General features: G+C 38.9%; 2 protein-coding genes and 2 pseudogenes across 2 annotated transcripts in view; 1 reads left to right on the top strand and 3 right to left on the bottom strand.

Annotated features, from left to right (window-relative positions):
* MMP26 (matrix metallopeptidase 26) overlaps window positions 1–26,887 on the bottom strand; it is a 275,769-nt gene that overhangs the window by 245,026 nt on the left and 3,856 nt on the right. The gene's annotated exons all lie outside the window — the stretch shown is intronic.
* On the top strand, window positions 11,409–12,851 carry LOC101143891 (keratin, type II cytoskeletal 8-like; annotated as a pseudogene).
* On the bottom strand, window positions 16,020–16,969 carry LOC101143520 (olfactory receptor 51F2-like; annotated as a pseudogene).
* On the bottom strand, window positions 25,088–25,987 carry LOC101143161 (olfactory receptor 51F2-like). Its single transcript, XM_019035933.2, has one exon. The coding sequence runs from the start codon at window positions 25,985–25,987 to the stop codon at window positions 25,088–25,090; it is 900 nt and encodes a 299-aa protein (XP_018891478.2).

Below are 26,887 nucleotides of genomic sequence, written 5' to 3'. Positions count from 1 at the left end.
ATGTAATATGTTAGGATATATAGATACTGGCAACAGGAGTAATAAGAATATATAAGACAAATGTTAAATCCAGCCTGGGAACCATCACAATGTGTTGTTTGAGCTATAAGGTAAGGGGAGAGATCCATTTATATAATGATAGCATGAGGAGCTCTGAGGACACACTATTCGAGGGAACGACCATAAACAGTGAGGTACACACACACACACATGCACGCATGTATATCTGTATATATAGCTATACAACCATATAGATATATACACACACACATATATATAGTGATATAGACATAAACATTTAAATTCTCTGGAAATTGCTCTAAGGGCATATAGTCAATGAAAAACAATTCAATAAAATGTGTTAAATCATTGTGAAAACAGTGGGATTCTGTGGTGCTTGAACTAAAGCCAGCTTTGGCCCTTCCCTTCCCCACAGCTAGGCATGCTGATAGCTGATAGCTCCACTCCAAGTAGGCGTAGCCAAGAACACATGGCTTTCTCCTTCTTCCCCCAGACCTTCCCCAGTTCTCAGTCTAGACCACCAATATGTCTCACCCCAGCTCCATATTGCAGAAGCTAACCTCCGGGTGAGTGCAGCCGAGAGGTCAGTGACTCCCTTCATCCACCCAGCCCTCACTCATAGCTGTACGCCAGGCATAGCTGTCAGAGAATACTGGGGACCCATCACCCTTTCCCCAGCTCAATCCTAAGGTGCAGTACTTATGCCAAGAGATACAAGCTGAAAATATGCTATGCTATGCTATTCTGCCTATGCCCTGCTTATATAAAAGGAGTGTAAGTCCAAGAGGAAAGAGACACAGGGGAATTAAATTAGAAATTAATAATAAAGATTTACAAATTCACAAATATGTGAAAATTAAATAATACATTCCTAAATAACCCATGGGTCATAAAAAAAAAATCCCAAAGGGAATTAGAAAATGGTTTGAGATTAATGAAAGTGAAGACTCCACGTACCAAAACCTGTGGGATGAAGCTAAACACTGCTTTAAATAGGAAAATGTACAGCTGTAAATGCCTTTATCAAAAGGAAATAAATCAATAGCCTAAACTTCCATTTTAAGACACTGAGGAAAAAAAGGAAGAACTAACTAAACCTAAATCAAGCAGAAGGAATAAAAGAATGTTTAGATTAGAAATTAATGAAATAGAGAATAGAAGAAACAACAGTCAACAAAACAAAGTTAATTATTTCATACAAGTGAATTAGTAAATTTAAAACTTCTCAAGAAGGAAAACATGGACCTAGATGATTCAGTGGCAAATTTCACTAAACACTTAAAGAAAAATTAATATCAATTCTTCATAAGCTCTTTCAAAAATAGAAGAGTAAATACATTCCAATTCATTTTATGAAGCCGTTTTATCATGATGTCAAAACTATGCAAAGACACCATAGGAAAAGAAAATTGTTAAGATTTCTTGTGAATATAGATGAAAACATCATCAATTAAATATAGCAAACCAAATCCAGCAACATATAAAAAGGATTATACACCATGACTAAGTGAAATTTATTCCAAGAATGCAAAGTTGCTTTAACATTAGAAAAAAAGCTGTAGAACAATGAATAGGATAAAGAACAAAAACTACATGATCATCTCAAAGATGTAGAAGAAGCATTTGACAAGATTCAACTATCATTTTTGATAACAACACTCAACAGTGTAGAACAAAAAGGAATTTCGTCAACTGATAATAGACATTTATGAAAAACCCACAGGTAATATGATCCTTAATGGAGAAAGTCTGAATATTCCCCTCTAATATAATGAAAAAGACAAGGATGTCCACTCTCATCCATTTTATTCAACATTGCCCTGGAGGTTCTAGCCACAACAGCTAGACAAGGCAAGGAAATAAAATCCAGGGAAAGAAGAAGGTAAAACTATTTCTATTTGCATTGACATCATCTTTTGTATAGAAAATTCTAAGAATTTTCTACCAAATTTTTTAATCTACTAAATATTAAAACTAATAAATGGGTTCAGAAAAGTTGCAGAATAAGAGATAAATAAAAAAAGCAATTGTATTTCCATACACTAAAAATGAACAATCTAAAACTGAAATTAAGAGAAAAATTCCATTTACAATAGCATCAAAAAGAATAGATTAGTTAGAAATAAATTCAATTAAAGAGGCATAAGACTTGCACACTGAAAACATCATACACCAAAATATTGCTGAAATAAATTAAACATGGAACAACATGTTATAAATGTAAATGGAACAACATGTCATATTCATGGATTTGAAGACTTAATCTCGCTAAGATGGCTGCAATTTCCAAGTTGGTCTACAAATGTAATGTAATCGCCATCAAAATTCAATCTTGCTTCTTTGCATAAATTGTCAAGCTGGTCCTAAAATACATATGGAATTTTAAGGTTTCCAGAAGAGCCAAAATAATCTTGAAAAAGAAGAGCAAAGTTGGGTGTTGCATACTTACTAATATCAAAATTTATTACACAGCTGCCGTTATCCAGACAGTACATAGTACTGGCATAGGATAGACATATCCCTCAGTGAACTGGAATTGAGAGGCCAGAAATATACACTCACGTGTCCTGTCAGCTAATTTTTAACCAGGGTGTCAAGACAGCTCAATGAAGAAAGAATGGTGTTTTCAACAAATGGCGCTGCCACCCAAATTTCCACCAACTAAAAAATGAATATACAAAATGTGATGGAGCCATGCAGTGGAATATTTATTCAGCTATAAAAAGGACTGAAGTACTAATACTTGCCACACAATGTATAAACCTTGAAAACAGTGCACCAAATGAAAAAAGCCAGTCACAAATGCTCAATATTGTATGATTCAATTTATATAAAATCTTCAGAATAGGCAAATCTATAGAGACAAAAAGTAGATTAGTGATTGCTCAGGGCTGAGAGGGATGGAGAGCAATGAGGTGTGACTGCTTCTGGATAGGGTGCTTCTCTTGGGGTTCATGAAAATTTTCTTTTTTTTTTTTTTTTTTGAGACGAGTCTCACTCTTTTGCCCAGGCTGGAACAAGTAACACATTAAGTACAGCCACAAAACTTCATGAATATACTAAACATCATTAATTTTTACATTTTAAATGAATGAATTGTATGTATGTGAATTGTATCACAAAAAACTATTGTATTAAAAAAGAATTAAAGATTCCATAAGGAAGGTAATCTTTAATTCCTAGCCTATAAAAATAAGAAGAAAAAGATTACATTCACAGTTTCCCTGGAATATAAGTAAGCTTATAATCAGTGATCCATAAAGATAGGGAATTCATAAAAAGATACAACAAAAGATGAAATAACATTGACAGACAAACTGCAGCCCAAAATATGTACAGGAGAATATCGAACGAGAAGTGGAAGCAATTCAATGGGATGGTTCAGTCTCTGAGGTGTGGATTGGTAAACTCCATTGTAATGACCAGTCATTTTACTGCTCCACTAACCCCACCCTTGCCTATTTGTGCCATCCTTTAGGACACAAAGAGATATTTGCCTCAAGGTGGGAAGAATGAATGTGGGTGGTTTCTCCAAGGTAGGTCTACACTTCAACTCACTGGCAACATCCAGGAGGAACAGAGAACCCCATACCCAGTTAAAGAGCTAATAGTCTACCATGCCTCCCGATGACAGGATATCTTATCCTTTCCCTACAATACAGAAGGAAATCCATCCATAGTGAATAGACACAATACCTACAAAAACGTGAACACAAAATATTAAATACAGTGAAGAATCCCTAAATACATCATTTCTGGTGGGCTATGAATTGACAGGAAATAGCCACATGTGTGAACCCACACATGTGCATGCACACATGCACAAAAACTCTTTAACATTCGATTAAGTAATAGAACATTAAATTCAGAATATTATAGAAAATGTCCCCACACCAGAGGTATATATGTAGGCATATCTTATAGTGCCTTTCCTTATCGTCTAGAAACATCAGTGTGGAAGGAGAGGGCAAGGGACAGCAAAGCCACTGACAACTGTCTTTACATGTCAGGGTACTGACAGATCAGTGCCAGATGTCCTAGCTAGCCGTAGTCCTTATGCCAGTGGATACTTAGAGCTCTCATCTTCATACTGAAAGAACTTACACAAATGAGCTATACATTTAATGGGGAAAAGAAAGAAATGATTGTGGGCCTTCTTGGCATTCAAGAAAAATTCAGTGTCAGCGAGGCCACACCAAATTGTGTGTGTGTTGGGAGTGGTGGGGAAGCTGATTCAGTGTGTACATCTCTAAAACCCAAAGTGGCCTACTGAAAATAGTGCATCTGGCCAGGCACAGTGGCTCACACCTGTAATCTCAGCACTTTGGGAGGCTGAGGCGGTCACCTGAGGTCAGGAGTTCAAGACCAGCCTGGCCAACATAGTGAAACCTCATCTCTACTAAACATACAAAATTAGTCTGGAGTGGTGGTGCATGCCTGTAATCCCAGCTACTCGAGAGGCTGAGGCAGGAGAATCACTTGAACCTGGGAGGTGGAGGTTGCAGTGAACCAAGATCGCACCATTGCATTCCAGCCTGGGCAAAAAGAGTGAAACTCCATCTCAAAATAAATAAATAAATAAATAATAAAAAATAAAGAATGGTGCATCTTTGTGGTGGTTGGAAATGAAAGATGCAATATTTTTCGTTTGCTGTGGAAGAGATGTCCCAGCATACCTCAGACTACCAGACCACTGAAAGTTTTACTGATGTAGCAGGGTGCAGCATCTTTGTAGGGTCTACCAGCTATCCTTGGGAGTTCTTGTCATCTCATATGATTAGTATGGTTTCATCATCTCATCAGTATGGTGGACCAGTGTGATTCTCTAAGGGATGTCTTACTGCTCCAGGTCTCTCAGACTGCATTGTGATAGAGATCCAGAGAGACAACGTAGTCTTGAGTGCATAATATCGTACATTATGACTAAATGCAAACTGTTTCTATTCCTCAGTTTATCTCATGAATAGAAAAATATCAATAGCCACATAACATGCATTGGAAGCTGTGTTAATCTGATCTAACAAAGCAGCAACAAATAGGGCTCCTGTTTGGTTGAGTTTGCAGTAGTCACCTATCACTCTCAATGCTCACTTGCTCTCTCTCTCTCTCTTTCCCAGAAACCTAAGTGTTAAAATAAAAGGAGATGTGATGAGAAATTCTTTCTCTGCATCCTGGCTCTTTAGTGGTGCTGTTAATGTCTGTCATCCCCTTCCAATACTGATTCCAAAACTTAAGGAGAAATCAGGTTGCAGCTATCCCACAGGGGAAGTTAAGACTATATCTGGAACTCAGAGGTTTCACTGGGGCACCTCGTATGTCCCATGTCTAATAGTAAAGGCAAAGGAAATATTAAAGCAACCGAATAAGGGAAAGACCAATGGGAACACAGTCCTTTGGGGAATAAAAATTTGGGTAAACCACCAGTCAAAGTGAAAGCTAAGGGAAAGGTGATGTGTATTAGTTTAGCGGGCTTAAAGAAAATGATAAATGTAAAACATTGTCTCATGACCAGCTACAAAAATGAGGGCTGTATTATCTATGCATTTTAATGCAAATATATTAGCCAGTTATTTTTCCTTTCCTCACTACCTTGTATGAGGAGTGCAGATATTACTTAACTTTACGATGCATCACGTAGGTCATCAGACCACAAAAATCCATGCCTGATCAGATTGGGAGAATTGTTTACCACTTGGGCTTCCTGGATTTGCAATGAACTCAACGAGAGGCTTTCTCATTTGCACTTTTGACAGAGAAAAGGAAAGTTATGTTATATATATATATATATATATATATATATATATATATATATATATATATATATATGCTGACACCTGTTAGGTTAAATCATGAAGTCATTAAATATATTTGATGAATAGCAAAAAGAATAGACTGTGATTATCTTGAACATGTTTGCCCTCAAATCCGTTTATTTCCCCTATTTTACTCTGCTCAATACCTCCAAGGAGCTGAACCTTGCAGGCTAGCTATCTCAGCCTTCCATGTTAACCGTATTCTAGTTGGGTTTGGCCCATGGGAGAAACTAGTTAAGTCTGAAGGTGAGGAAAGGAGTTAAGAAGTTTCTTCCTGCCCCTCTCTGTCTGGGGCAGCTTCTCTGGCAGTGTTGCATTTTCTCCACATTTCCACCTTCTGTCAGGGTGTCATAGCTCCTGAGCTCCAATAACCACCAAGGAGATTCCAGCCATGAGGATGTAGTAGCTTGCTGCAATCAGGTTACCTCACCATTACCTGCTTGGCTGTCAGGTTTCTCCATCACTTAAGTAAAAACATCCTTTGAAAATATTTGTAGTGGCTTCTAATTTTCTGCTTAAACTCTGACTTTTACATTGTATCGCCCAACAATTTAACTTACATATGAACTAGGAAGATGCTTATGGTACAATTTTTAAAGCTTTGGATAAAAATATTTAATATTTAATATTTAATGAAAAATATTTAATTTTTTTAGTCATGGCAAAAAATTGGAACAATTTAAATGTCTGTGACTAGGGAGATGATTTTTTATGCAAAGCATTTAGTATGTTTCTAACATAAAATACTACACACAAGTTTTTAAACCATATATAATTATATAAATATTATATACATCAACGTGCATGATCTCAAAATAGATTTAGTTAATAAAGCAAAATGCACATTGAATATTGAATATGTAAAATAGAATGCATTTACTTGATTTTAAAATTTCTAAACAATTCCATGTGCTCTGTGTGTATGTTTGTGTATGTGCAGGTGTATATATTCAAGAAAAATTTAAAGACTTTAAAAGGAATGATGCTTACCACTTTCAGAATAGTGTTTACCTCTAGCAAGCACCTCCTAAGAAAAAAAGGGGAAGACTATTAAGAGGGGACAGAAGGCAATATTTTGCCTTAGATCATATTTGTCAGAAAAAAATTCTGAAATAGAGATTTGTATGCAGAAAACTAATTAAAGTATCCTTTTTAAAATAACATCCATAATAGAAGGGAGGCCTGACTGGGCAAAAGGGGATCTGAATTCTCTCACACTTATAACAGAGGCCACAAGTCCCATGGGCACTCCAGGGCTGAAATGGCCCTTCAGAGTTGTCTAGGCAAGGGGGACAAGGCCTCTGTACTCCTCTACTGATCAGTCACTGGATAAGTCCCATAGTAAACTTGGGTGTGGCAACTCCACTGGTCCAAGGGCAATTTCTAGAGAGGGACTCAGCTGTAAGCTGTCAGTACCCAGTACTCTGGAAAGCTATGGAAATCATGCCTTCATTATGAAGACAAGATTAATATGTGTAAGTTTTAATTTCTTCTTGGATTATAATATAATGTTTAACAAGGAACCATTTCCCTATGTTAAATTACTCAGGTCCTTTCCAATTTTTCATGCCATGTGAAAATCCAATTGTGACTAGCATCTTTATTAATAATTTTTTCATATCTTATTTTTCCTTGAATATATCATTTTAATTCAAATTACTGAATTTTAAAAGATAATAATTTACACCTCCTAATACATACCTTGTTTTTAAAATTTTACTTCTCAGGAGAACTGTACCAATTATACTCCCAATAACTGATCATGAGTATATTCTGTTCACTTACACTCAGCAGTATTGTGACATTTTTACTTAAATATTTTCTAATTTAATAGTTGGATAATGACAGCTCATTATTTTGTTCTATGACTTCTTGATTACTACTAACCCCGAAGAGAGAAGATTTTTGTTTGTTTGTTTTTTGTTTTTTGTTTTGAGACAGAGTCTTGCTCTGTTGCCCAGGATGGAGTGCAATGGCACGATCTCAGCTCACTGCAATCTCCACCTCCCGGGTTCAAGCAATTCTCTTGCCTCAGCCTCCAAGTAGCTGGGATTACAGGCGCCCGCCACCATGCCTGACTGATTTTTGTATTTTTATTAGAGACGGATTTTCACCATGTTGACCAGGCTGGTCTCGAACTCCTGACCTCAGGTGATCCACCCGCCTCGGCCTTCCAAAGTGCTGGGATAACAGGCGTGAGCCACCGTGCCCAGCCAAGTATTTTTTTTTTATTAGGATTGTCATGTACCTTGTACTAAACCAAACATTTTAAAAAATACAGATTTTTTTCAAATATGGCCATAAAAATTTCTTTTTAAATAATAAAATTTTTATATTTGCTATTTATAAATGTTTGATGACTGTAAGCAAACATTTTAGCAAATGCTATTAAACAGACCATGTGATGCCCAGTGAGCAATATCTCCTTCTAAATCATCTGATTGAAAGAAAGAAGTGATACTGATTGTCTTTTATAACGTAACTAAAGTTGATGAACAAACAGTATGCATGGGATGTTATCTTTAAAGGAAATGGAGTTTTTGTTTTTGTTTTTATTTTCTTATTTGTTTTTTATCCCTCACTCCTTTTATAGCTACTCAGTGGAAAACATTTTTTCTTACCCTTGGATAAAAATGTTGACAAGCAATGTAAGTTTTTTGCTTATCATAGAAAATAGAAAGTCTTACTTGTTTTTTACGGATTTTTGTTTTTTGTTTTGTTTTGTTTTAGAGACAGGGTCCCGGTCTTCACCCAGGATGGAGTGCAATGGCATAATCATAGTTCACGGCAACCTCAAATTCCTGGCCTCAAGCAATCCTGAACCTCCTGCCTCAGCCTCCTGAGTAGCTAGGGCTACAGGTGTAAGCCCTATCATGCCTGGCTAATTTTTTAACTTTTTTGTAGAGATCAGATCTCAGTATATTGCTTAGGCTAGTCTCAAACTCCTGGCCTGAAGCGATCCTCCCACCTTGGCCTCCCAAAGTGCTGGGATTACAAGCGTGAAGCACCACCCTGGGCCAAAAAGTCCTACTTAAAGTTATAAAACACACTTTCAATTTAGAAATAAATTAGTCAACACTTGCATCTCCATTCAAAAATAATACTCCTCTCTGCTGTCTGAGCTAAAGCTGGCTACAAGTAGTCCTCAGGACATCTAGAGAGAAGCTTCATTGGCTTTGCTTCTCTTTCACACATTCATATCTTACTAGCTATTATTTTAACACTGTCAAGGTCAAAGCTAAAAGGAAAAGAAATAAAACCAATGGTAATTTTTTTTTTTTTTTTTAATGAAGTTGCACTCTTGTCTCCCAGGCTGGAGTGCAGTGGCGTGATCTCGGCTCATTTCAACCTCCGTCTCCCGGGTTCGAGTGATTCTCGTGCCTCAGCCTTCCAGTAGCTGGGACTACAGGCACATGCCACCACACCTGGCTAATTTTGTATTTTTAGTAGAGCCTGAGTTTCACCATGTTGGCCAGGCTGGACCTCAAGTGATCCATTCTCCTCGGTCTCCCAAAGTGCTGGGATTACAGGTGTGAGCCACCATGCCCGGCCTAGTAAAATTCTTATTTATTCGATATTGTCATAAGATGTTTTCATATTTGCTAAGCTTAGTGGTTTGGGGGGTTTCTCTTGGACATCTTTTGTGAGTTCATCAAAGTCTCCCAACAAACTACTGGTTTCTCACCAGAGGTTCTTTTGGTCTGGTGAATGTGCTCTATTTCTTTCTGCAGCCCAGAGGTTACCCCCAGTTCTCTTCTGTTGAGGCTTTACTGTGCCTGCAGACAGCCCTACTGGACATCATCTAAGAGGACCTTCTTACTGGCTCTCTCACACGCACACAGTGTACTTCTGGTCCATAGGACACACTCAGGTAGTCTTGCACAAGCAGATTTGTGAGAGTAGTATGGACCCTATATAAGAAATGGCAATTCTTTTTACTCTACCACCACAGAAACTCTCCCTTTTTCTGATCTTCAGGTTTCTCAGAGGGAGTCAGTCATCAGTGCACTCACTGTCCACCTCAGATCTCTCTGAAGAGAGCCATTATACCTCTGCCCAAACACCTGATGAGAGAGTGAGTAAAATCTTAACACAGCTTTCTCTAAAGTGGTCCTCTTCACAAGTCTTACGATGAGAACCCCCATTTAACAGCACCTCCTATGTCATAAGATACTATGTCCATACTACCTCTATATCACAATTTTCTGACATCAGAGAAAGAAAAAGAAAAGAAATTCTCAACAAACAAGGCTCTGACAACAAAAGCTGGCAGTTCTTGCAAAGACACCATTTGCCTCTTGCTTAAGATACTAAGCTAGCTCACCATTAGGGTATGTAAAAAGACATTTGCAATTTTAAGATGCCAAGAAGACTGTTATATATGTGTTCCTCTATTTCCTCTTTGGGCATGCAGATTAGTAGGAAAAAAAACAGTCTCAAATTTCACTTTTTAGGCTCTTATCTTTATGTCTATGTATTAGTCAGTTCTCACACTGCTATAAATACCTGAGACTGGGTAATTTATAAAGAAGGAGGTTTAATTATGTCATGGTTCTGCAGGTTCTACAGGAAGCATGGTGCTGGGCAGGCCTCAGGAAACTTACAGTCATGGCAGAAGGCAAAAGGGAACAACACTTCATATGGCTGAAGAAGGAGCAAGGGGGAGGTGCCACACACTCCTAAACGACCAGATCTCACGAGAAATCACTATGCAAAAACAGCACCAAGAGGGATGGTGTTAAGCCATGAGAAACTGTCCCTGTGATCCAATCACCTTCCACCAGGCCCCACCTCCAACAATAGGGATTACAATTCATTGTGAGATTTAGGCAGGAACACAGATCCAAACCATATCAGTCTATAATAACTTCTTTAATTCTTTAGTGAATTGTGTATTCTCATTGTCACCTGACCTGTCTTCCTTGATAGTCTGACAACTCACTTTGGAATTTAGCATCTGCGATTTTTCTGTCTCAGCCATAACTAGGTAGGAAAAATTCAATGTTAACATTGTATTATAGCAATAAATGAAGTTGTTCTATTGGATTCATTTATACAAAAAGTTTCTCCTACCACCTCATATCCCTTTCTGGGATTTTTGTGTAGAAACCATAGCAACCTTATCTTTAGATTTTATATTCTCCAAAATATTGGGGTATAATTTTTGCTTCCAAACCATTAGAAAGGCAAATTTTTAATCCTTGCATTTCACAAGGGAAATAGTAAATTGATTCTTTTATGTTTTTAATGTAAACTAAGGTCAAAAGAACAATACTACTGCAGAACTGAAGCCTCTCTCCTTTTAGTCTGAAACTTTAGCTGTCTATGCTATTTAGGCCAGAGAAAATGTACAAGGCTTTGTGTCCAGATCCCTACAAGTCATCTAACCAGGAGGTCACAAGTCCACCCCATCTTCCACTTCTGTTTTCAGGCCCTGAAGAATATAGAGAAAATCCTGCTTTTCCTGGGGTTTTAAATGCTGGCAGAAGCAAGACTTATGGTAATAAGACCTAGATCAAAGGCCCATCCACCTGGTCCACAGGCCCATTGCCTGCCTCCACTCCTGCCTCTACCATGTCCATCAGGGTAACCCAGAAGTCCTACGAGGTGTCCACCTCTAGCCCCCCAGGACTTCAGCAGCCGCTCCTACACGAGTGGACCTGGTGCCTGCATCAGCTCCTCAAGCTTTTCCCCAGTGGTACCAGCAGCTTCCGGGGTAGCCTGGGTGGAGGTTATGGCGGGTCCAGCGGCATGGGAGGCATCACCACTGACACAGTCAACCAGAACCTGCTGAGTCCCCTTAACCTGGAGGTAGATCCCAACATCCAGGCCATGCGCACCCGGGAGAAGGAGCAGATCAAGACCCTCAACAGCTAGTTTGCCTCCTTCATAGACAAGGTACGGATCCTGGAGCAGCATAGCAAGATGCTGGAGACCAAGTGGAGCCTCCTGCAGCAGCAGAAGACAGCTCGGAGCAACATGGACAACATGTTCGAGAGCTACGTCAACAATCTTAGGCGGCAACTGGACACTCTGGGCCAGGAGAAGCTGAAGCTTGGCAACATGCAGGGGCTGATGGAGAACTGCAAGAACAAGTATGAGGATGAGATCAATAAGCGTGCAGAGCTGGAGAATGAATTTGTCCTCATCAAGAAGGATGTGGATGAAGCTAACATGAACAAGGTAGAGCTGGAGTCTCTCCTGGAAGGGCTGACTGACGAGATCAACTTCCTCAGGCAGCTGTATGAAGAGGAGATCCCAGAGCTGCAGTCCCAGATTTCGGACACATCTGTGGTGCTGTCCATGGACAGCAGCCGCTCCCTGGACATGGACAACACTATCGCTGAGGTCAAGGCGCAGTACAAGGTGATCTCCAACCGCAGCCGGGCGGAGGCTGAGAGCATGCACCAGATCAAGTATGAGGAGCTGCAGACGCTGGCTGGGAAGCAGGAGGATGACCCGCAGCGCACAAGACTGAGATCTGCAAGATGAACTGGAACATCAGCCGGCTCCAGGCTGAGATTGAGGGCCTCAAAGGCCAGAGGGCTTCCCTGGAGGCCGCCATCGCAGATGCCGAGCAGCGTGGGGAGCTGGCCATTTAAGGATGCCAACTCCAAGCTGTCCGAGCTGGAGGCCGCCCTGCAGCGGGCCAAGCAGAACATGCCGTGACAGCTGCATGGGTACCAGGAGCTGATGAAAGTCAAACTGGCCCTGGATATCGAGATCGCCACCTACAGGAAGCTGCTGGAGGGCGAGGAGAGCCGGCTGGAGTCTGGGATGCAGAACATGAGTATCCATACAAAGACCACCAGTGTCTATGCAGGTGGTCTAAGCTCGGCCTATGGGGGCCTCACAAGCCCTGGCTTCCGCTATGGCCTGGGCTCCAGCTTTGGCTCTGGCGCAGGCTCCAGCTCCTTCAGCCACACCAGCTCCACCAGAGCCGTGGTTGTGATTCAGAATATCGAGACCCATGAAGGGAAGCTGGTGTCCGAGTCCTCTGACGTCCTGCCCAAGTGAACAGCTGTGGCGGCCCCTCCCAGCCTGCCCCTCCTGCGGCTGCGGGAAAGCACGGGAGGGAGGCCACTGTGCAGGGTAGCACAGGGAACAGGGGACCCACCTGAGGCTCAGCCCTAGCCCTCAGCCCACCCACGGGGGAATTTAGTGCCTGAGGACCCCCCTTGCCCATGCCTCCAGCTACAAAACAATTCAATTGCTTTTTTTTTTTCCTGTCCTAACTAAATCCTCAGCTAACCCTGCCAAAAAAAAAAAAAAAAAGTAATTACTTCACGCCTTAGGTGGTGAAAAACCAATTGGCATCTATTAAATGCATTTCAAACTCAAAAAGTACTTAAGATTAAGTTAAAAGTAGACCTATTAAGATCAAGGAGTCATTATCTTTGCTCATTAAAGAGATATATATCAGTCACAAAATCAGCAGGAAATAAACAAAATTCAGAATAATTTAAAGTGAGAGATGCCAGTGAAAAAATGAATTATAGAATAATGGACATGGCTTAGGAAACAAACAAGGTGTGTTAGTCCATTCTCACACTGCTATAAATAAATACCTGAGACTGGGTAACTTACAAAGAAAAGAGGTTTAACTGGCTCACAGTTTTGCAGGCTATGCAAGAAGTATAGCGACTTCTGCTTCTGGAGAGGCCTCAGGAAGCTTTCAATCATGGCAGAAGGCAAAGAGAGAACAATGCACTTCACACTGTTGGAGCAAAAGGAAGATGTAACCCATTGGGGATTACATTTCAACATGAGATTTGGGTCGGCACAGAGATCCAAACAGTATCACAAGGGATGCTGAGATACCTGGAGACTGGTGATAGTGAGAAACCATTATGATTCCAGGGGCCAAAGCAGGAGGACGAAACATTGTCAAAGCAGAATGTCTCCTCCAACTCTACATTCTCCTTCTGGTGCCTTTGGTTTTGTGAACCCAACCCCAAGTCAGCTCACAAGAGAACCTGATGATGCAGTCCATTTTGTTCAACACCCTGAAGCATGAAGAAAAGCACAAAATAATAGACACTAGAACTGGATATTAAGATGACAGTGAAAATAATGAGCACAAGTTTCCAGTCAAAATATATCACCTAAAAATAGATATGCCATATTCTCTGTCTTTGGGAAAAAAATCCACTCATGAACAGACATGAGAGCAATTGGAAAGATGAGAGATAAGACAAAGAGTCCTTGAAAGCCAGTAAGCTCCAAAACAGACGTTGACTCAGACACAACTTGAAACTCTGTTGCTGGCCATTGCACAGGAGACCTGAAGTGGTGGAGGAGAGAGGGGGCATGTCCTAGGAGAAGTAGATATTTGGTAGAAAGGAGAGAAAACATCCCCAAGAAATACCCCAAAATTGTCAACTAGCATCCTTTCAGAAGATTGTATGTAATGATACTTGGTGAACTGTGAAAGCATTTAGCTGGCTGTAGTTATTAGTTACTGCTGTTATTAACAGCAGTCCAGGATGGAGTACCTAATAAAACCCCTATCATGACCATACTGAGCTTGTGTTACAAGCACCTTACTCCATTGTGGTGGCTATTGGCTTTCTCAGCTCCAAATCCACCATTCTATAGACTCAGCTTTTGATAAGAAGGCTGCAACTCATGAATCAGAATAATTGTTTGGTTCCCTGCTATGGTCCATTAATTGGGGGAGGCTAGGACACCAGAAGCTGCTGTAGGGACAAATATGTCTATCATGTTTGCTTATTGTACCTATCAGTGCCATCACAGCACTAGTTCTTTGCCCAGATGCATTGGTTCCAGTTTCTAGTTTTATTTCTTCCCACACTTCCAGCAATAATCTCATCATGCCCCTCAGAAGAAAGAGAAGCAACCATCAGTGGGCTGTATTCAGGGACCTAAGTCTCAACTCCACGAGAGGTCTTTCTCTGGTGTTCCTGAGGTATGAGCTATAGCGAGCGGGGAAGTCCCCTTTCCTGCAAGGTTGGCTCTTGGCCTCATGTTCTCCATCCTTTGAACTCCTAAGGTACCAGAACCAAAAGAGCAGCTCCCTCTCATTCTAGGTCAGAATATAAGCTCTTGGGGGAACTCTCCACCAAAATTATAGTTTTTAATAAGCCCAAACTCTTCTCTTTGTTCCCAAGGTCATATAAGTAGAGGAAACTTCCTGTAGTTATTATCCCTGCATTATTCCTGTGTTCCTTTTTTTCCCTTTCAGTCCTCTAATACCTGTTTATCCAGTTCTTTGTACTAAATGCTTCCTGTGTTAGTCACTGGTGTGATTTCTATTTTTCAATCTAGACCCTGAATAGCATATCCACTTCAACTTTCCTTGAGGATAAGGTCCAAGCATAGCATTATAAATCCCACCAGATTAAAATATTTCTGTATTTGCTTCTTGTTAATCTTGAGGCCTTACAGAAAATTAATTTATTTGAAGATGGTGTTTCCCAAAAGCAGGAACATGCTTGTTTAGCAATAAGCATGACATTACTACTTCTGAAGAAACTATACAGATTGGAGTTGAATTAAGCATAGTTGTATTTCACAGAATGCTTATGCTCGACATCTTCCCTGAAGAGCTGGGAGAAAGTATGAATATTTGACCAAATACAGTTCGGTTACTGACAATGCAATAAAATATTTATTTATTATACTAGCTGTTAAATGTGGAGGTCAAGGAGGCCAGAGGCAAAGGAAAGTAAAAATATTTGGAACAATTGAGTAACCATGGACACGGCAAGCTGTCTATGGTAAATTTCGTTTATAAGATTCAGTAATTTGAAATTGTTAATGCACTTTTTATTCCCATTTGAGAGCAGCATGATGTTACTTATCTCTTTAAAGGAGAAGTTTAAATAATAAGTAGACACTTTCTCTTTTTCTATTTTTTTAAAACAAAATAATACCACATTTGCAAACTAAGCTGAACCATTAGTTAACAAAGTCTTTGAAAATGATTCATCTCAAATGCACAAATGTTCTTATTATCATCATGACTATCAAAGGAAAAGAATGGTATCCTTGAGAATCTTCAGCTCATATTAATCTCTCTGAGTTCACAGTCTTCTTACTTCAAACTAAGTTGTATTTTGGGAAACTTTAAATACAAGCCTGAGTCTAAACATATTAACCTCTCTGAATGGCATTTTACTCATCTATAAAATGACAAAGACTAGAAAAAATTGAAAGGTTCATCTAGTTCTTTGCCGTGCTACAGTGGAGTACTTTTAGCACAGCCTAGCGTATCTGTTTGGTCTTCACACTGTAGATGATGGGGTTCATTACAGGAGGGATTAGTAGGTAGGCATTGGCAATCAAAGTATGCACATAGGGTGGGGCCTGCTTCCCAAACCTGTGAACAAAGGACAGAGTGATCAATGGAATGTAAAATACAGCAACAGCCCCAATATGGGAGATACATGTGCTGAAGGCTTTCTTCCTTTCTTCTGGGGAAGCAATGCTGAGAACAGTCTTAATGATCAAAATATAAGACAGGACAATAAAGACAGAATCTGCCCCAGCAGTGGTAATCAGGGCAGTCAGCCCAACTGCACTGTTGATCCTGGTGTCTGTGCATGAGAGCTTCATCACATCAGGGTAAAAGCAATAGGAGTGGTGGAGCACGTGGCTGCAGCAGTAGGACAGTCTTTTAAGAAGCAACACCATAGGAGTCAGTGTTATTGTTCCCCTGGTGATAATTGCTACTCAAATCTGTGCTATTTTAAGATCAGTTAAGACAGAAGCATATCTAAGAGGATTAGTAATGGCCACAAAACGATCAAAAGCCATGGCCAACAGCACTGAAGATTCCATGACAGTGAAGAGTTGAAGAAAGAACATCGGGGACAAGCGGGCATTAAAGCTGATTTCCGTCACATTGAACCAGAATATACCCAGAATGGTGACAGAGTGGATATGCACAGGCCGAGGTCAGTGGTGGACAGCATGGAGAGGAAATAATACATGGGTTTGTGGAGGCTGGGCTGAGTAACGATGGCAAAGAGGATCAGGCTGTTTCCTGAGAGGGCAGTTACATAGAGGAAGCAGAAGGGAATGGAGATCCAGGTGTGGAAGGCTTCCAGCCCGGGAACACCAGTGAGCAGGAAAATGATGGAAGTGGAGGTGATATTCTGCAAAGTTGACATATTGAACTCAAATGGCAGAATCTTAAGCTGAGTGTCTGGCAATGATAAACTGTATTTATTTATTATGCATTTAATCTGAAATTATTTCGCCAAGTAAACATTTATAAAAGATAATGTCTACCTTATATAGAAAGCTCATAAAGATTGGTTAATGGCAACAACAAATGAAGGCCACATCAAACAAAGGAGCAGAAAACAGGAAATGAATGGTTCCCTGAGGATACAGAATTTGCACAAAAACAAAGAGAGCAGCATTCCGTCTTATTTAAGTTCACATGTCTGATAAGTGACTTCAAGTGGTAGGTAGTCAGCAAATATTTGTTGAAGTGTGTTCAAAGGGTTGTATGATATTTTAGACAAATGGTAATATGTGCAGTGATTCTGATACAGTAATTGGATTACGCTAGCTTTTAGAGGCCCATCCAAAAAATCCTCTCTTTATCTCCTGCTATTTTCTTTCAGTCAGAATCAGATCCAATATGTCTAATAAATAGCCAACATTTGTTGATCCCCTATTATCTGCAGTGTGATAATACCCTGGATAAGCATACAGTCTATTCGTGATATTAAAATTTAAACTGTCCCTAAGAAATTTTCATACCACATAATGAGTGTGAGTTAGATATAAAAACATATACTTATGTATAAGCCAGAATTAGAATATATGGGGCCTCCAGTATGAAAGTATTATGGATAGTTTAATGTTACGAATTTTTATCCTGCATCCCAAGTCAACGTTTTTTACAGCTGCATGTTATAAATTTTAACTGGGTTAAAATACTCTTGACATTTACCAGCTGGGTTACCACATGATGAGTTACTAAACTGTATGTGCCTCATTTTCCCCATCTCTAAAGTAACAATGGTATGCATATCCACAGGACTGTTGTGAAGATTAAATTAACGTATGTGAAAATCTCAGCAGAGCATCTCACTGTGGTAAAAAACTTACCAAATGTTAGTTATTATTATTAAAGAGAAAAATTAAAGTTAAAAAAGTGAACACACATTGTTTTCCAAAATCTATCCCCAACCCCCACCTTCATGTATCTACTTGTCTCTTTATCTGGTAGCTGAGAAAAAAAAAAAAAAACATGGAAATATTCTAAATCTAATTTAGGTAATATCCACTGGTTAATATCTCTTTCTCATTTCATCTCTTCTTCCGCTACCACTATGTTTTTCTCATCCTTTCTTCATCTTTCCAAGTTGAAAAGAAGAGCTCTTACTCCTTTCCAGACAACCCCCATTACCTAGTCTCAATCTACCTTGGATGTTAGTTTTGTTTAACATCAAACATTACTGAGTGCAAGCCGCAATCCAGACTGTTGAGATACAGAGCCAAGTGAAGTATTGCACCTGCCCTGAGGATCATTAGGAAATAATAGGATAGTTCAGAAAACAAATGTGCAAACAAACAAATAATAAGACTGTATTTAAAATACAGAGGTATCTATATTAGAAAGTTGGAGGGGATGGAGTCAAACAGCTTCTCTGAGTAAGTAAAGAATTGTCGAGCAGAGGCTGATAAGTGAAAATCATCATGAAAGAAATTCTAAGCATATTCAAAGGCAATGGGGTTTCAGATATTTTAGAAATGCCACTAAAGTGTGAGATAAAACGTACCAAAAGGTAGTGTTTAAGAGGTAAGAAAGGGCTGGGAACGGTGGCTCATGCCTGTAATCCCAGCACTTTGGGAGGCCGAGGCAGGTGGATCAACTGAGGTCAGGAGTTTGAGACCAGCCTGGCCAAAATGGTGAAACCCCATCTCTACTAAAAATACAAAACATTAGCCAGGCGTGTTGGCACACACGTGTAATCCCAGCTACTCAGGAGGCTGAGGCAGGAGAATCGCTTGAACCTGGGAAGTGGAGGTTGCAATGAGCTGAGATCGCGCCATTGCACTCCAGGCTGGGCAACAAGAGCGAAACTCCACCTCAAAAAAAAAAAAAAAAAAAAGAGGTAAGAGAGATCAAGTATGGAATTATCTTCTTTGCTTCAAAAGCATAAGAGATTTTTGCTATTCATACAATCTATATAAACATGCAATTTATTCCTCAATCTAAATATAATTAAAAACAACAAGAACAACGTTCTTCTTAGCCTGCATCCCTGCTGTGTGTATCTCCTTTCCTACACCAACAACTCATAAAATGATTTGTCTATCCTCATTTCCCTCCCTCATGATTCATACCTATATTTGAAATCTGGTTCTGTTTTTGATCAAAACATACTTTGTTGCATTAGTTGTCTACAGCTGCATAAGAAATTACTAAAAATTCAGTGACTTTAAACAAGACACATATATTACCTCACAGTTCAGTAAGGCAGATGTCTGAGCACAGCAAAACTAGGTGCACTACTCAGGATCTCGCACGGTTGAAATTAAAATTCCAGCCAGTACCATGTTCTTAATTGGAGAGGAGGGTCCTTACAATCCTCACTCAGATTGCTGTAGGAATTTAGTTCCTTGTGGTATATGGTTGAGGTCTCCAATTTCTTGCTGGGCTTTTAGCTTCTAGAGGCTACCCTCAGTCCCAGTCATGTGTGCTTCTCACAACATGACATCTTAGGTCTTCAAATCCAGCAGTAGAACCTCCTTTGAGATTCTTGTCTCTTTTAAAGACTTCTGTGATTAGGTAAGCCCTAGCAGGATAGTCTTCCTTTTGATTAACTCAAAGTCAGGTAATCAGGGACCTTAGTTACATCTGTGAAATCCTTTTGCCCTATAATGTAACGTAATCATGGGAGTGATATCCCATCACATTCACAGGCCCCACTCACACACCCAAGGCATGGGTATTGCTCAGGACAAGTACACCAGGATGGGCAGAAATCTTTAGAGCCCTTCTAGAATTCTACCAACCCCACCTGTCAAGGCTATCCAGTCTCCAAATCTTTACAGGTTCAACTTCTGAAATGTCTCTTGATTGACCGTATTTATCTTCCAGTTTTATCAGTGACCTTCCTCCCTACCCTCAGAAATCTTTTTATATACTCCACCTGGGCTTTTCCCTACTTCACCAAACTACCAAATATAGCAAGTTCTTTCACACTAATGTGCTTGCTTAATTCATGTAGTTCTCTCTTTTTTGAATAAGACAAAACATTTTAGATCCACTATTTGATCCACTGAACTACGTATAAATTAAACATGAATTTATTTCAGGAAGCATTTGGTGGCATCACCTACTCTAAGTCAAGTCAGAAGAACTTACTTCTTCCTCTGGAGTTATATTCTTTTTTTTTTTACAGGAAAAAAAGACTTTATTTGATAACAGCTTGATGAAACGATATTCTTTTATATTTATGCATCTAAAATAGTGTTTATTCCATTGTACGATCAAATACACCTCTCTAACAAAATTAAGTTACTGGAAGGTAGTTCATTGTTTTTTCATCATTATATTCCCAATACCTTGAAATATATTTTGAGAAGTATGGGCATACAATATATACATGTTGATGTAAATTCAATCCAAGAGTTGTTAACTGACCAAGATTCTGAACATATCTCAGGACCTCAACACATTCAATTTTGTCTGTTTAAAACATGCTGTGTTGCCTAAAATTATATATGTGGCTTCTGGAAGAATCGCACAGAGCTCTCCAGTGTTCTCACAAACTGAGTAATGTGTGTGTGTGTGTGTGTGTGTGTGAGAGAGAGAGAGAGAAAGAGAGAGAGAGAGAGAGATTTGGGGTTTTACTGATGGAAGACTCTGTCCTAGTATTGGAGGGTTAACTTTTATGTGCCCTCCCATTTGTTGACAGTAATTATCTTCCTATTATACCATGATAACACTCCAGGCCCATTGTAAGAATGTGTTTCAAGTTATTTCCTGAGCTACCTTGACTTATCTCTCTTCTCTGATTACAGAGTAAGTGATATTGTTATACGGTCATACAAACCTAGGTTCAAATTTGGTCTCTGCCACCTAGAGCTAGCCAGAGTTCTCCAAATAAGCACTTTACATCAGATTCCACTAAGGTGAAACTGGTAGTTCACCAATGGCACTACTTTGTAAGGATTAAACAAGATAACATTGCAAAACATATAATATGCTGACCAGTGTGTGGGATGTGGAAGTCACTTGATATTGGTAAATGAAGATGAGGATGAGGATAAGAATGGCAGTGGCAGTGTGTGTGACGGTGGTAGTGGCTGTTGACTTTAGGACCTTCAGTGGCAGTTATAAAATGTGACACAACTAACCAGGAAACTTAAAATTGCATGGACACATTAACAACCTGCTCTAAGCAGCAAAACAAATGGCTCATAGACCAATCAAACCTCCTCAGAATAGAATGTTCCTAGAAAATACAGATTTCAGAAAATAGATTTCCACAATTTTCCTTAGGCACCCACAAGAGCTTTCTGCAGCTAATAAAGTCCCCCTCATTCTTAAAAGAAACCAGGGCGTGTAAAGTGTAATGTTTTTCGTAAATGCAGCAGTTTTACTTACAAAGTATAAGGATGTGTTCTTTCCTGCCTGTTTCCAGAAAGGAGCCTGAGGAGCTGGGGATGTATTCTACCCAGAAATAAGTAGCATATATATGAAGCCATATCTCAGGATGCCTGAAAGCTCTTAATAAGCTCCTGGTGGTGATTTCTGCAGCCCCCAGAGTATGAAGCTTCCCAAGGGCTCATTCTACTTCATGGCTTCCTTCTCCTTCTACTTCATGTACTTTTATAGTTTCCATGAAGGGACTGCTGTTACAGGTCTTTGATCTTATGTGTTGTTAAAATTTTCTTAAAAGTAAATTTATGAGTAACCACACCCTCCCAAAAAAACCCACAAGATCGCCCCTCACCTTCACACCACTCCCACACCCAACTGATAAACTTATCTTCCTCCTATATTATTTAGGTGAATTTTATATATTTTTAGAAACCCCTCTGCTTGTGCTTCACTCTATGCCCCCCAAAAATCTTCATTTATTCTTTCATGGAACATTTGAAGTATCTTTCATATTCTAGGACTTCGTACTGGTAATACAGAGAATAAAACAGAGTCTTTTCCCTCCAGAGCTCCTTGGAGGGAACCACCTGTGGAAACAGACATAAAACTCAGTGTTTACAATGAGGGATATTTACGATGACAGTGCAGAAGAGTTGTGTTTATCCTGAAGGAAACTCAGAACCGGGTCTGTCAGGAGACAATGGAGCACAGAGTGTAGGAAGAACAGAAGGTGACTAACAACAGACTCAGCTCACTTGGAATCCTGGGTGCCAGTGTCAGGGAGAGATGAAGCTAAATAGGGAGACAGGATCTATGTTAGGCATGAAGATCTTTTATGCATCCTAAGTCATTTGAATCTAAATAACATAATACAAATAACACAGCATGGAACTTAATCTTTCCTCTTCCCTAGAAAAATTCATTTTTACAGCTCCATGTGAAGCAGCTGAGGAAGTCGGGCACCTAATTTGAGAATCCCTAATATATTGCAGTTTTCTGCTTGGTTTCAATATCAACCTGAATGGTACAAATATCACATTTTCCCCCTAAACTCTGATATATCCGTTTATAGAAATGTCAATTTAGAAGACATTTTCAAACAGAACCTCAATACCCTATCGCCTACTCTTTCAAAGTCTACTTCAGATTAACCAGACTACTATTTTCAGCATTAGTTCTGACAGTTTTAAACAACCATTGTTTCAGATGGACTATAAATAAAAGCAAAATGTATAGAACGTAGTATTGGATGTTGTTGAATTCAGAGTGTAACATAGATAGTAAGGAAAAATAAGAGATATAAGCTGTAAGATTAAAAGAAAAAACACTTAGAAATAAGAAAAAATATAAAGTATTACTTTATAAAGAGAGAAAATAAATATACTTCAAAGTGGATTTTATTAAGGTACATATAACTATACTATACAAGATTATCTGTAATTGACACTTCATAAATTACATTATTAAAGCATGAATCAAAATTGTTACTTTCACAATAACATTCTTAGTACATTTATTTCAAGATACAACCAAAAATGTGGTTGCTCCAACTTCAAAATTATTTTTGAAAACTTTTCCTATCCATATGAAATTTAAATAACTTATGGTTATGCTTTTATTGCTTAGAAATGAGTGCATATTATATTTTCTCTATTAAACAGTAAATTTCTAGGAGCTATATTTTTCTTATTAAGTCAAGTATTTCCTGGGCTGGTTGTTTTTCCATTGGTTCAGGCTTCTACTGGGAGAAAGAGAGACCGCCATCTATGACTACTCTTAGCATATGGTATAATGTTTTGTACACAGTTTGTAAGTAAAAACTGATTAAAATATTGTTTGAATTTAGATATGTTTAGTCAGATTTAAACACCTTAAGAATGAAGGCTGTGCCTTCCCTGTTCACTGTTTTATCCCTAGTACCTCCCTTCCACAGTGTTTGCCAAAATGAAGATGCTCAAAATATGTCAGTATATATGTGAAGTTATATAAAAATAAATTTAATTCAATAAGCATACATTAAGTAGCTATTATTAATAAAGCACTGCACTTGTATCTGTGCAAGATACATCAATTCCCAAAGTCCAATGCCCATTTTCAAAAAGTTTCAGATCAGTAGGGGAAGAGAAATCTGACTACCTGTAAGACAAAGATTTATTAACAGCACCTGAAAGAATAATAAATGGAACAATCAGGAAAAGAAAGAGGTGGGTATGTCAGTCAGAGACAGCAAAATAATGAAAGACTTAGAGGCAATATATTCCTGGTGTTTTTCAGAAATATATATAATTCATCAAAGTGGATAGACCCCAGAAAAGTGTCATACATGATAATCCGTAAATGTCTTGTTAAAATGCAAATTTGTGGGTTCCATTTCAAGGGCTTCTGTTTAAGTAGCTCTGGAGCGGAATTGAGGAATCTGCACTTTAAACAGAAGTGTCAAGTGGTTTGGATGCACAGATGCTGGACCACATTGAGAAAAGTGATAGATGCAAGTAGAAAGTGGATGTCATCTTATGAGTGTATTCAGTGGGTTGCATGAGGCCAGATCTGTGAAGACCCACTGGAATGAAGATCTTATGTAAGATGAAGAACTAAAAAAGTTTTGTTTTGTGGGAAGGTATTAAGTGGAAATTACTTCATTATCTAAAAAGAAAAAGAAACCCTCATTATTAAACATTTATAAAATGCAAGAATGTATAAAGAATATGTCAGCAAAACAATATCCAGCTATCAAATATAAGCTGTTGTAATGTTTGGGATATGTCTATTTATACTTTTTAATGTGCATTTACACATATTCACATGAAATATATACACAAGTAAGCACTTGTATATATACTAACCTATATTTTTTAACAAAATGTAATTTATATTTGTATCAGTATTTAACTTGTTGCATTGTATTTTATGTTTTATTAGGTCAATACCCTAAAGTAATTATTTAAGAAGTTTCCACATGTTCATTGCAATGTATAATGAATGATGTGTTGAACATCACAATATATCTTTACATTCTTGCCCATTTTTCTTCTTTAGACATATATTTAGACAATGGACCCCCAGATCTTCTACTATTAAAATACAAATGCATTTACCAAGGTGACCTCAAGTACTCTTTTAAGAATTAGGAAAGTAGTCCTTTTATTAATACTTCTTGCTTATTGTGCTTATTCATATTCTTCAGCCATTTACAATCTGTCTGGTGGAATAATGAATCATTACAAATAAACTGTAAGAATTACTAAAACCTAGACTTTGCCTACTGATCTACGTTACATGAGATCTACTTTGGATAGCTACATGCTCTAGAGGTGGTGAGACTCCTAAACTCCAAGTATGACTTTACTTGTGCATGCTTTCGGACATATTTTAACTGTGGTCCTATACTGTGCTAGGTTCAGTATTCATGAAAGGATCAGAAGTACCGACATAATCTCTGCCCTTAAACAACTCACCATTTAGAACTGTGTAAATGGTAGGTTAGTGGATCATCAGAACAGAAAGAAAGCATGTTGAAACCAGCTGTTTCAATAAACAACAGTAACTCACAGTACTGAATGATCAAACATGGGTCAGGGAAGACTTGGTAAAGAAGGAGTACACTCAAACTTCCCTAAATTAGCTTAGAAAGAAATGCTTTGAGCACAGCCTTGCGAATTTACTTGGTCTTTACACTGTAGATTATGGGATTCATTACAGGAGGGATAAGCAGATAAACACTGGCAATCAGCATGTGCACAAGGGGAGGGGCATGCTTTCCAAATCTGTGCACTAGTGACAAACTGATCATGGGGATGTAGAAGACGGCAACTGCACTGATGTGAGAGACACAGGTACCAAAAGCCTTTTTCTGCTCCTCTGGGGAGGCAATGCAGAGCACAGAGCGGATGATCAGAACATAGGAGAGGAGGATCAAGACAGAGTCTAAGCCAGCAGTAGAGATAACAATGGCCAGGCCAAATGCACTGTTGATCCATGTGTCTGTGCATGAGAGCTTCATCGCATCAGGGTGGAAGCAGTAGGAATGGTGGAGCACATAACTACGGCAGAAGGAGAGGCGCTTAAGGAGCAGGAGTAGAGGCACTAGAGCTGTTGTCCCCCTAAGAACAATTGCAAAGCCCACTTTAATAATCCATGAATTGGTTAAGATTGTGGCATATCTCAGTGGGTTACAGATGGCAATAAAGCGGTCAAAGGCCATTGCCAAAAGTACTGAGGACTCCATGAATGTGAAGCCATGGATAAAGAACATTTGGCCAATGCAGGCATCAAAACTGATTTCTCGAGCGTTGAACCAGAAAATAGCCAGCATGGTGGTCAATGTAGAAAGACACAGACCTAGGTCCATGAAGGATAGCATGGAGAGAAAATAACACATGGGTTCATGGAGGCTCGACTCAGTGATGATGACAAACAGGATCATGCCATTCCCAGAGATAGCAATGACATAGAGACAACAGAATGGGATGGAGGTCCAGATCTGAGGGGTTTCAAGGCCAGGGATGCCAGTAAGGAAGAAGACTGCAGGGTGGAAAATACTCTGGTTGAAGGATGGCATGATGAGTGAAGAAGCAGATGTCTTTGAGGAAAAGAACTATGTCCTGTAATAATGGAGAAGAAAAGCATTTTCACTCTCTTCTATACACCATACAATTTGTGATCACTAGAGAACCACATCCTATTCTTCAATGAAAATGCATAGCCACTTACTGTTTTCTTAGATGTGTTCTTAAATGAACTAGGAGAGGACATAGACACTAAATTGTGTAAAGGAACCTGGTTTTTAGCAAGATTCCCATTATATTACATCTAGGCTTCAGGATATTTATATATACCTATATAAAACAGGAGATTAGTTTCAATAATAGAAAATGTTTCCCATTTCTATGACTGTATGTACACGGGCAGATAGAATATTTCCGGACAGCCATAAGAAACACAACAGGAAATTCACCCTGCTTTTCTTCACTTCTCAGTTTCTGCGGCAAAAACCCTAAGGTGCATTAAAGTTTATAAGTCCATGTGACCCAATGAAAGTAAGAGAATAAGATAATATTAAACATTTTCTAGTAAAATACTCCTGATCAAATGAATACACAACAGCTGTTGAGTGAAAAAAATAAATAAATAAAACTAAGTACCAGGAAAGAAACAATTAAATCTAAATGGACCACAGTGGGTGACAGTAGAAAAAAAGGTTTGTTTATACATGTAATAATTGAGAAGTTGATTATGTTCAAAGGATATTCTGCCTGAAAAAAGATGGCTTAAATAACCTTAACAAGAACAAAGGAATTCATTGGAAAGTCATGGATAATAACTGGAGTATTTACCTGAGCAAGTTTCTTGATTTTCCATTTCTGCAAAAGGGCATTGAGAATAGATTGGCTGGGGGAAGGAGGTTTTCTCTGGTGACCTAACTGTATGCTCACCCAGATCCATAAATCTGTAGGATTGA

The sequence above is a fragment of the Gorilla gorilla genome, chromosome 9, assembly GCF_029281585.2.
Source record: "Gorilla gorilla gorilla isolate KB3781 chromosome 9, NHGRI_mGorGor1-v2.1_pri, whole genome shotgun sequence".
In the NCBI taxonomy this organism is placed as follows: Eukaryota; Metazoa; Chordata; class Mammalia; order Primates; family Hominidae; genus Gorilla; species Gorilla gorilla.
The sequence above is the reverse complement of the archived record's forward strand: the minus strand, read 5'-3'. Positions and strand labels throughout refer to the sequence as shown.

Coding starts and splice junctions, on each gene's coding strand:
- LOC101143161 (XM_019035933.2), bottom strand. CDS start 25,987: ATGCCATCCTTCAACCAGAGTATTTTCCACCCTGCAGTCTTCTTCCTT.